A 12179-nucleotide genomic window follows, 5' to 3' on the forward strand; every position below is an offset into this window, starting at 1 on the left:
GCCAAGGTACTGAAGTAAGGGAAGATGAGGAAAGGAGTATGTATTTAGATGAAAAAGATTAAAAAATCTACTAATCTTCTATTACCTAGAACAAGAGTCTTTACATTTCAGGATATAAACACTAGAATTTACAATATTGACTTTTTTTAAAATTATATATAGTGCTTTGGAGGAGCAATCCTTTACCTGTAACTATTTACCCTTTTTCCATTGCATCCTAACAAAAAAGTCCCTATTTCCACCATAAGCATTCCAATGGAGAATAAAGATGTATCCCTACCACATCTAGCACAAACAAGCCTGATGAGAGAATCATTTTTTCATCTAAACAACCTTGTACTGGCCTCCACTAGAACAAGGTTACTAAATTAGAGGAGCAATTCCTGTGTTTTAGCATCTGTTCCCCTTAAAATTTATGTGTAATTCAGTGCAGGCTATAAAATACCGTATGAAGTCTCCTTCAAATGTGTAAATATTTTTTGTTATCAACTGAAAGCTGTTCATTGACTGCCATTGGGTTTATATTGGCTCCCTCTTCTGGCTGACATGCACAAAGTGCAATATAGTTGAGATTTTTTTTCTCTTTTCCATAAATTATGGAACTGCACCGAAGGCAATGGCATAGCATGGAAATAATTTCTCTTCTAATCCACCCAGGAAAACTGGCTAGTTCAAATCTGACTACAGCAGTATCAAAATTGCCACTCCAAAGTACTAACCAAAAGAAAAAAGCCATACACCATAGAAGAAAAAATAAAAAATTTCAAACACCAATTAGAAGAAAAACAGGAATGTTAGAGGAAGTGAATACAAAAGGATATCATTTGGTGGTACTGTTTAAGAAGAACGGCTCATTTTATGTTCAGAATTCTGAAGTAGATTTGGGAAGCTATTTTCTGTTTTAACTATTTATATTAGTCAGTTTCTAACTGTTCTTCTATTATATTCAGAAAATAATCATCTAAAATACTTTTAAATATATTGAAAACATGTCTAAATGTATTTTCAGATGTTCTTTGATAGCAGTCCAAAGACATTTTTAAAAGTTTATGAGAAATTTAAGCATGAATTAGTCTAACTTTTAGCAATGAGTTAGTTTGGGATACAGGAATTTCTTTAGTACTTTAATATTTACACTCATACTAAGCTGCAGAAATGCATCAGTTACCTGCCCATCTTTGAATTATAGATTACTTCTCTCTTTAAAAAGTAATCAACCAACCATCATGAAAAAACATACAGCCGAAACAGCAAATGGCTCACAAATATATCAGAAAAAATACAATAAAATTGCCAGATTTAGTTTGTTTTTCCAGATCTTACTTCAACAGACTGATTTTAACTTTGATATAAAGAATGATGCTGAAGGTTTCCACCACAGGACAGGATTTTTAACCTAGTCATGACTACAGAATTCGGTATTTGTAAAGGAAACACCTTTGTACATCTACATCTTTTGTATCCTGCCTAAAATTTCAGCTGAAGACAAATTGACTTTTCCCCCACACCTCCTAAACCAAAATTAAACATCAAATTCCTCTAAGTTCAAGTTCTTATAAAATCACTCTAGGCTTTTGTTTTTCTCCTCACATCTTCTTAGGTCTGTGGTCATTTACACTGAGAAGACAGTGAACGATAAATGTAAAAAGCAAAGGAACAAATTAGAGCAGCCAACTGACAACAGCACATAAAATTACTGCATTGGCCATAACATGAAATGTACCCAGGGTTTGTAGCTAAGAGCTAACAGTTTTTCCCTTGGTTCCAAAGACTCTGATCCTTGGAACTTGTGCACATTTCCTCTCACCAGAGACTGAAGCCTGGTAAGGAATGAAAGTCTGAGACAAGGGTAACAGGCCCTGACAGTCACACGTTTCTGCTCAGTGGGTTACAGCTTAAACTTGAGTATAAATAAATTACTATCAGAGTATTTCTCTCATGTAATATTACCTCTATTTAGTCTTTGTTCCACTCAGACAGTTCCTTCTGGAATTACAAATGTGGATTCTGAACAGGCAACCAGAATACAAAACACAGAAACAGTCCCCAGTGAAATTTGAGAATTACACATTCATTTTTTTTCCACAAGGCTCTTGTGATTATGACTGTAAAAGGGGGTATATATTGAAACACAAACTGAAGCAAAAAAGGACGCATCAGATCATGCTCAGGTTTATAATTTTTTATGTTGCCAATAAACAACACTACACATCATACACCACACCACTATTCTTTCTTCATCACTATAGAAAGCTCTCCAATAACATCTCAGTAATTTTCTTGGGGAAAAAGAAAGGAGAGAAAGTAAAGAATCTCCAGTGCAATGAATTAGATTGTTAAACACTGTATGTTTCTAGATAGAACATGTCAGTGAAAACATTTCTGTAACTCTGTTCCCAGTTATTCAAATCCTATTATTCCTATTATTAAATTTGTAGAGTAGGAAGAAATAGTCTACCATTAGGACCAAAATTTCTGAAGGGGTATATTCATAAACAAATAGTTCAGTTATTAGATCAATTACACCCAAGGTTGCAGAAATTTCATCCTGCAATAATGTTGATGTTATAATTTTGTAGCAAGTAAAATATTTCCATCTGAATGACTGAACTTCTGTGCAAGTAAAAAAAGAAGTTGTGATGAACAAAAATGGTTAAGAAATGGTATTTTCTTAATATAGTATTGTATACCATATACCTGACTATATTCATAAATAGGCCTATGGGAAAAGAGCAGCAAACAGACAAGGCTGGGTAAGTCTGCAATATTTCCATTTTGTGGTTACCAAAGAAGCAGCTGCAGGCTGTGTTCAGCACCACACAGCTTCAGGACACCTGCAGAGGCAGGCATGAGTTCGCAGTGGAACAAGGAGCAGCCACATGGGGTGGCTAAGTGCAGTGCAGGCAGCACAAGCCCCTCCCATCACAGAGAAAAGCAGTGCTCTGTGATTACCTTAGTTTTCCCTCAGGCATCCAAAGGCATCAGGCTTCTCTGCCAAGCTCCTGTCACCCGTTGGCAAGCACGTTAAGAATGGTCTACATCTCAGTATTATTAGAATAAGCTAGTTTTAGTTATAGAACTGTGAATTTGGCAGTATTGCTACAACAATACACAAATTATACAAATCAATTACTATTTGGAAAACAAACTGGCTTATATTTACCACTGATCAATGATGCAGCAGAGTACTTAATGACACCCAGGCATTTGCAGAACATGCAAGCTGTGCCAACAAAACATATAAACTTAAAAGTCCTGGACATCAACCTAGAGCTCTTCAGCTGATGCCTCTGGACTCCGATGGGTTCGCTGTGTATGCACCACACACACAACTATTGGCTGCAACAGATGAATCGTTCAGTGCAGCTTTAGGATGAGATGAAGAATGGAAGAATTCCCTAGAAAATGACATGCATTTATAGCCAGTTGGCTCTATTAAAAAAAAAAAGAAAAGACAACAGTGAGAACTGCACTTTGGAAGTAGCTGTAACAACTCGCATCCAAGGAGTCCTTCAAGAATTAATTTGATAGAGTTTTTGGTAAAGTGATCTCACCAGAAGAGAGTTGTGACAGAAAAGAATTGAGTTGTGCAGATCATTAACTGAACAAGTCGTTTCGTTTCAAATTATGTTTCACTTTGCTAGCTTTCAATAATATTGTCTTTCCATTTTTTCACATTTTCCTGGGGAATTTTATAGTTGTTTTCAAATTCAACACTTTCACAAATTAAAAATATTGCTATATGATAAATCACTTATCTTTATCAATGTGCAGCATAACACTGTCGCTGTAACATGCTTACGGTGCACGCACCTCGTTTATGTGGATGAAGTTTGCTTGCAGCAAACACAAGACCAAGCAACTTACCCAAAATGTCTTTCACCCCAGCTAGAGAATTCGTACCTCATGGCAGGAGAAGAGGCGCACTCCCTCCATCTGATGGAAGACAGGGTAGTGGGTGTTATCAATCGTGTCTCGGCGGTAGACATCTCCCACTGCCAGAAAGGCATCTAGGCCAGAGTGTATCAAGTCCCACTGATGAGCTGATGTATGTGCTCGTAGCATATGGTCTCGATTCAAGTAATAGTTATCCTCTTTCCTTCTGCTGGCATGGTTTTGTGGGATAAGTAAACTATCAAAATTCTGCTGGACTGTAACCACTGGAGAAAGACCATCATACACAGAAAAGAGTGGAGTCCCACGGCGTCCTAGGTAATGTTTGTAGAAGTGCTCCTTCACCTGCTCCTTGATTAGCCACAAAGGGTGATGTTTTCTGTTGTGCAAGTTCTTCCCCACCTTGGAAAGAATCTTGTCTGTGACATTGCTGTAGTCATCTTGAGGATAAGATTTACCAAGCAGTTCCACAGTATTTGAGCAGGGTGACGTGGCAGCAAAATCTGAAGTTACAGACTTGGATGAAGAATGTCTTGAATGGGTGGGAATTCCTCTTACCTTTACTTTTGATGATAAAGCTGTTTTAGAATACTTAGCTACTCTCATGAATTTCCAGAGCATTGCCATTGCAAACTTTTTATGATCTAGAGAAAGAAAAGGAATTAAAAATATTTGTGTTAGGAACTGCAATGCTGCTACAAGAATTGCTATTATCTTAGGGATAGATAAATCCAAATGTCTGCTTGATTAGCATGACAAAGTTCCCATTATAAACCACTCTTTTGACTTCAGAGGACAGAAAATACCCTTGTGGCCAAATTTCAGCTACGATATTTTATTCGGTTTTCAGGTTTCTGCATGACTGTACCATTATTAATGAATCTAAACCTAGCCTGAACCCCATTCCAGATGATGCTCTTTAAAGATGAATAAACACCAGGCCTTCTTTGAAACAATATTTTTCATCCAATTAAAACACGTGGCAGTAATGTAATAGTATTTAAGAGAAACTCGGAAACTTAACAGTGCCCTTCAGCAGTCAGAACTCGCTTATAATAAGCAATTAACTTATTGCTGTATCATCTCCTCCATTAGTAGAAGCTGCAGAATATGTTCCACATCTACCTGATGCATGTGGCATGCACTATGCAATCATCACTAATTCTTATTTAATGCCAGACAAGGTTAAGCCAGTTTAACCTTTCAAACTACTGAACCACTATGAAAAAACAGATGGCCAGACAAGTCATATATTTATATATAAACAGCTTATTAAATTCACATATGAATATTGCACAAGATTCACCATAAAGACTCCATAAAGTCAGAACCAATGTTAGAATTTTGCAGTGATCACAAAACCCCTTTTTCCATATGTTCCCCAGGATGGCTATTTGCACAGCTTCCCCGGTTGTACAGGGGAGGCAGGCTTGTCAGATACCAGGAAGGCAAAGTGATGAGATTCTTCAAGTTGCCTGAACCGAAGAACTCATTTCCCATCAAAGGGCCATCTTTACACATCCTCCCTGTTCACAGACAGGCTTTGTGCTTCATGTGTACACAGCTGCATTCTCTGTAGAGTTCAAAAATAATTCCAAAACCAAAGAGTTTTGACAGTGATGAACCTTTCAGTCATTCCATATGCATAAGCCCATTCTGAGATGAAAAATTATTTGAAAATCTATGGTTGGGCTTCAGAAATATTACCAAATGTCCCAGTAAAATAATCAAGCATTAAAATTTGCTTATTATGGAATGGGAAAACAGAGGCATTAGAAGTTAAGTGACCAGGGAAATGCATCTACTACAAACTGGCTTGTATTTCTCTATGAACCAAGAATTACAGGGCCACAGGTTTTCTGAGTGAAAGAATTTTCTGTGAAAGTCATCTTAAAAAACTGGGGGAAGACAGAACATAAGCAATAATAAATGCACCACAGTCTTCAAGGGATACAGTCTTAAGGATTACAGTACCTGGCTAGCTTTCCACAGAACATAAGGAAAACAAGTGTAAGTAACAAAATAAACAAGGTGAGACTATTTTTCATAGTCTCACACTTCAAAATATGCATGCAAATGAACAGACATACTAGACTAGAGAGTCCCAGAAAAAACAAATCTGTAAAAGGTGATGAGTATGGTCGCATTTGGCTTTCTTTCTTCTGGCGTATATCTAGAAGTTTTCCATTGGTCTATTTCCTCAAGTCATTGTATCTCAATCAATCAAAATAAAGGCAAGTTGGGTAGACAGAAATTAAATCTGGTGGGGAAGTGTAAGATTACTGAATATTTTGTTTAATCCTTTTCCTGGAAGAATACCTTTAGAAATAAATGACAGCTATAAATTTTATCTAGTTTTGAAACTTTTAAGAATGACTGCCTTTGGCAGGGGGGCAGTTAAGAGTTTACAAAACTATTTCATCAAATTAGCTCTTGAGAATGTTCTTCAATAAATGAATTCATACAGAGATCTGAAAACACTCTGACAGAGGCTAAGCAAGGGATCGTCCTTACATTTTGAAAAGAGACCCCATTTTCCTGAAACATACGTTCTCCTTCATGGAAAGCGAGTTCTCATTTTCAAACAACTGCTTGAAATATCCAGTCCTAGTCAGATAATGAATTCAGCTTCCCTTAAGTAAATATCACCATCTGCCCATACATTTATTTTTCTAAAAACTTCAATTCAAAACTTACACATAACCGTAATGCACAAAAAAACTCCCATACTTTATCATGATTCTTGTGATGTTTGCTGCTTTCTTAAATATCATTCCTCTGAGAATCAGACAACCATATGAGAAGCTTAACATAAACAGTTCTGATTATTTTAAATGTATGGAAAAATAAATAACATGTACCACAAGTATTGGAGGGGGGCACTCTTCTTTGTTTAAGACTCATTTTTAAGGGAGATTCTAGTATACACTTCTTCAAGGGCTTACCTGATTATATTTCAGTATTTGTGATGAGGAAGCCTGCTATCATTTTCTGAACTATCTTTTTTCTAAGCAATGATATATACTCACAAACTTGCACAGGAGAAAATCCTCCAGAACTTGTATCAGAGTTTTCATTCTAACATTATGCCTGTGCCTTAAATAGTTGAATGGCATTATTACCTGCATTATTATTCTAATTAAAAGCAAAATTTGAGCAGCAAATAATGTGAGAAGAAAAAAATTTAGTTTTTAGATGAGTTATCCAATGTCCAAGTACCGCAAACAACAGCAAGCAAGAACTAAATGTGCCCCCTAACATGGTGTCACACAGAGTTCCAGAAACACTGAAGTCCTATACCAACACTTTGCTGCTTCCCTCTCTCACCAGAGTCATGTATTCCTCTTTCAGAATCATTACAGAAAAATGGTATTGGACTTAGTTCAACTCAACTGGTGATAAGTTACTTTTGGGCAGAGAAACCACAGAGAAGAAAGTAAAATATGTTTACACTCTGCAGACTGTACACAGAATCTTCAAACCAAAGTAATGTTTACCACAGCAGAGAGCAACACTGGAAAATAAAGACATTCCTCACCTTTCTTCTAGCAATAAATACCTGGTGTTAAGAACACACTAATTACTTATGTTCTCTTATAATAAACAGAAATTTATGCATTTATGTTTATTTATTTCTGTCTATGTTTATCTAAATGTCTGGAAAAGCAGTTTAAATGTATCATTTTCTTCCTTTATTTCCACCATGCTTTTCATTTGGCAGGGAAACAAAACCGTTTTCTGTGCACACTGACAAAACCTGAATCCCACAGCAAGGCCTGCCAGTCAGCTAACAAGAACAGCGAGCCAAACAGCAGCAGCAGGTCCTGTAGCTGAAAACAAATACATAAATGGGAAATAGACATTGAACAACCACCACTGGCATCTACAATCCAAAGATAGCAAAGCCCTCCACCAGCATCACCAGCGAGTGCTGCACTCTGGGTTTGACAGTGGCTCTGGCTCCCAGCTGGGAGCCAACCCAGGGCTTTGGATGCAGACACAGGGCTTTGGAAGCAGGCTGCTCTGATGGCAGCTCTCCGTGGTGTTTCTCAAAACTCTGTAGGCGGACATGCAAGCACCAGGCCCAACACCTCCTATTACACATGCCCTCAGCCAGCACCACTGATACATTCCAGGGCACCTCAGCAGCTCCCCTGAAGCTCCATGGGCTCAGGTTGCTGGACCTCAATCGCCACACTGAGATGTCTACTACAACTCTAGTCTTGGATAGGAATGACATCATACATTACATTATGCCAGTACACTTGGAACCATGCTTGCACCTAGCTCATGCTTTTGAGCAACTCCAAGGCAGACCAGAGGACAGGAAGTGGCATCCACGCCACCCAGGGTAAAGGCATAAGAACAGCCCTGTCCATGCTGTGCATAGACCACACACCAGTATGACCACACCTGCCAACATCAGACCCTGTGACACTTCTACAGCAGTTTCAGCGGATGGGCAAGGCTCCTTCCTCCTCCACAGAAAACCAACCATTCCCCATGCAGCAGCCCAGCAGACATTACACATGTTGAAATACACCACAGTCAGGAGCCTGACAACAGTGAAATAGCAGACAGAATACATCAGAAAAGAAATACCATGGTTTTGGAGCACACATGCAAAAGGCAGTTTGATTCGCTAAGGGATCATACTGCTGTACGGTTAAGGAATGTCCTTTCATGTCTAAATCCAGGTTTCCATGTCATAGTGCAGCAAGGATTAAGACGGTATTATCACAGCTGCAATGCTATTTGTCACAATTCTTCACTACCCAGCTGAGGCTTAGGAAAGAATCGTAGACTCAGTGAAATTCCTCCTTACACCTGCTTTGAAAAAGGAGGAGAAAAGAGGGGCAGTTTAGCACAATGAAAGAAGACAGCGCTGTGCACCAACATGGTTTTATTCACTCACCTCTCCTGTAAAAGTGGAAGAGGGAGAATGCTCCTTTTGAGCAAACTGGAACCCAAACGGGCCAGCTCGTGGGGCCATTTGCTCATTATTTGCCTCTGTGAGCCAAGGGCACCCTCACTCCTGCTGACCGCTTTTCTCTCTGCCCTGTGCTTTTTACAGCTTATGGCTGCAGAAACACAGATGGGCTACTGCATACATAAACCCAAGTACATGATGGGTTTGAAACCAAAATTCTACAAAGATGAGAGTCTGTCTCCTATCCAAGAATAGCTAATTAATGCAAGACTCTGAAGTGCCATGGAAAATGTTAGAAAAGTTGGGCTGCCACCATTTTGTGATGTGACAGCTTTTATCTACCGTATGTGTGGGGAGGGGAGTTCAACCAACATAGCATATGTTAAAACAAAAATTATAAACATATGTTAGGCTGCTAAAATTGGACATTTACCAGTCTGCTTAGCAATTTAGCTAAGCATTGAATTTTAGTTTTGAAAACTATGTAGGCATACAGCAGCAAATATCATTGTATTGCCATGGCCATATCTGCCTTGCACAGGATAAATTATTTTGCATGCAAAACTAATAACAAGCTTGGATTTTTTAATGCTCATTTTAAAATGATGATACATTGTTGCACACCAGAACAGACTTCTACTGAGCATGCTGAATTTATATAATACACACAGACTTCTGAAATAGCCCTACAGATAAATTAGAATGGATCCATTTTAGAACCTGACCTTCCAAGGGCAGAATATTATCAGATATCCCTGATGTTGGCTAAACACCATTAAAGTCTTCATGAACTACAAAGCACTGGCAAGATAATACAGCTTTCAAGTATTTGGCTCCTAATTTTTTCATGTACTTGGAGTTCATCTAGTTAATAATCTGTCAGTAAGTTCCAGAAACACGCAGAATAACTTTTTATTATTGTTATTTTGTTATTTTTCTTGACTGAAGCAAAAATATGTCATAAGCTGGCTGGCTGTCTGCTCTGTAATGGTGATACATTAATCACGATGCCACCTTCGGCAACATTCGGAGGCTTGCAAGATTGAGAGAGAAAACTAAAATACCCTTTCTGGGATAAGGCACGATCCTGCTTTCTCTCAGTGCTACATTTAAGACCGTCTTAAATATGAAAGGTATTAACAACCATTAACAACCTTTAATAACCTTTTCCACTAATGCAGAAGATGCTGATTGTCTGAACAAAGGCCAGCATCTCATGGCCTGTCTTACACACATGAGCACCTGGAGGCAAGCACAGAAAATTTGGTCCACACTGCTGAGGCACATCTTCAACTACCTGCACCACTCCCTCAGGACTGCAAGATGGGCCAAGATAACCACAGTGAGCAGCAAGTCTGTGGACAAGGGAATGTACCTCTGGGCAAGCACCCATTTCAAAATGTCATGCATCATCCCTTGAGTCCACTCACCATCCAGCTGCAGGCTGGATGCAATGCAAATGATGACAAAATGCTATCTCACTGCAACAAGTTTCAGTGCCCCATGCAGGCTTCCAAAGGCTGCTGCAGGCTCTGGTTTCCCTGCTAAACAGTGTCACTCCAGGATTGTTCAGGTATATCTGTAAGTCTCCCACTTACTGAAAACATAATGCTTCCAGATACATGATTCAAGGCAAGTAAAATGTGTTTCAGTAGCCAAAAGACTTGTGAACTCTAGTTGTACTGCCACACTGTATGAGACCATTTCAAAGACTCATATAATCAGATTTCAAGACAAGTTATAGCAAATTTGTTTTAAGCAATTCAGTAGAGTATCCACCCACTGGAATTTGTGATCAGCAAGCTAATCAGGTACATGAAATTATTGAATTATTGAGATAGTATATAAATTTTCAAAAGAAATGTATACAACCTAAATGACATTAGGAGTTAAAGACCAAAAGCAAACAAATTCAGACTTCTGGGTAGGTGGAAAGGCACCAAACTCTCTAACATGCAAAATTCAGAAGTATAAGGTGAAAAGCCTGATTACACTATTTTCATTTGGACTTAAAAAACAAACTAATAAAAACAAAAAAAGCAAATTCTGGGGAAAGAAACTATGGTTTAAAAAAACAATTATATATATGCATGACAGAAGACTAAACTAAGGAACATCATCAGAAAAAAATCTGGTTTTCTTTCATTTATACCCTATTTTTTTTTTCCACAAACTAAAACAGAGTTTGTTATTTACTGAAGAAATGTCAATAAAGCCCTTTAGTGGTAACTTTCAATAGTGCATGATGATTAAGGCACACAGAACTATTAAAAATTAAACAGCTGTGAACCAATCTCCTGCCAGCATTCCTGTGTTCTGCCTTACCTCCACAATGAGACAAAACAGCTAACAGTCAATTCCATATTTTAAGGGAAAATCCTCATTACCCAAACATATTTTGAATATATTACATTACAAATTATATACTGTGAAAAAGCAATGCAGAAATTATTCTTCAGTATTGTCAAATGTGTCTACTGCCTTTAAATGTATCCATTTTTCAAGGAATGCAATCTGAAAAAACATTACCTTTGGCTGCTGAGGGAATGTTCTTTTTCCAGTGTCTTGAAAATGTTGCCAAACAGCTTTCTGCATTTGTAAATAACTGTCAGGTGAAAGGGACAGAGACACTTAAATACCTATAAAATCCTCACTGCAAGATTATCACTATTTCTTCTGCCTTCTTTTTTCCTTCAGTATGTGCAACTCATTATCTGTATTTTTTACAGATGCATACACCACCAAGAATTTTACACCTATAGAGTTTCATATGAGTAAATATAAATTTGTTTTGAAATTAAATATTAGCAGTTTTTACATGTAGTAGGGTACTTAGTTCTCACCAATTAGCTACACTGTTTGGGCATCATAAGACTTTAGAGACCTCACCCTGCCTTAACAGGATGAGGGAGTAATACCTTTTCTAAAAAAAGAAGGGGACACATGCAGACTTGGTAACAGTGCAAAGGACAGCATGGGAAACCAAATTATTTAGATGGAACATACCAGAGGAGGCAGCTAACATGAATCACTAAGTTAATCCACAAATGAAAAAGTCTTCAGCTTTACCTGCTGTATCCCCATTGTACTGATTCTAATTCCATTCTTCTGGAGAACTGGGGAAATCTATGACTTAGCACAGATCCCCAGATGCTCTCCTTAGTAATACCCTAGCCAACATGGTACAGTTAGAATAATTTAAGCATTATTATAAAACAGCAAGCATAATTAGTATTTTAGGCCAGGTGTAATTTCATGGTTGTAATAGGCATGTAATCAACATTTAAATCAAACAAGCCTTTCTTAGGATGTTTCAACCCTAAGTAGCAGCAGGAATATTATAAGTTTTGTGTCA

The 12179-nt window shown here is 37.9% G+C and overlaps 1 protein-coding gene across 15 annotated transcripts in view; it reads right to left on the reverse strand.

The window, feature by feature from the left end:
- FARS2 (phenylalanyl-tRNA synthetase 2, mitochondrial) overlaps positions 1 to 12179 on the reverse strand; it is a 231103-nt gene that overhangs the window by 171220 nt on the left and 47704 nt on the right. For 13 of the 15 annotated variants that reach the window (XM_053969920.1, XM_053969910.1, XM_053969947.1 and 10 more), the window contains one exon: positions 3904 to 4538. The exons of 1 other annotated variant lie outside the window; for it this stretch is intronic. In XM_053969920.1, coding sequence (XP_053825895.1) covers positions 3904 to 4521 — 618 coding nt within the window. In that variant the 5' untranslated portion in view covers positions 4522 to 4538. Of the gene's footprint in view, positions 1 to 3903; positions 4539 to 11353; positions 11414 to 12179 lie in introns of all 15 variants that reach the window. One more of the 15 variants, XM_053970004.1, reaches the window with a different exon arrangement.

This window comes from Vidua macroura, chromosome 1, assembly GCF_024509145.1.
Source record: "Vidua macroura isolate BioBank_ID:100142 chromosome 1, ASM2450914v1, whole genome shotgun sequence".
Lineage (NCBI taxonomy): Eukaryota > Metazoa > Chordata > Aves > Passeriformes > Viduidae > Vidua > Vidua macroura.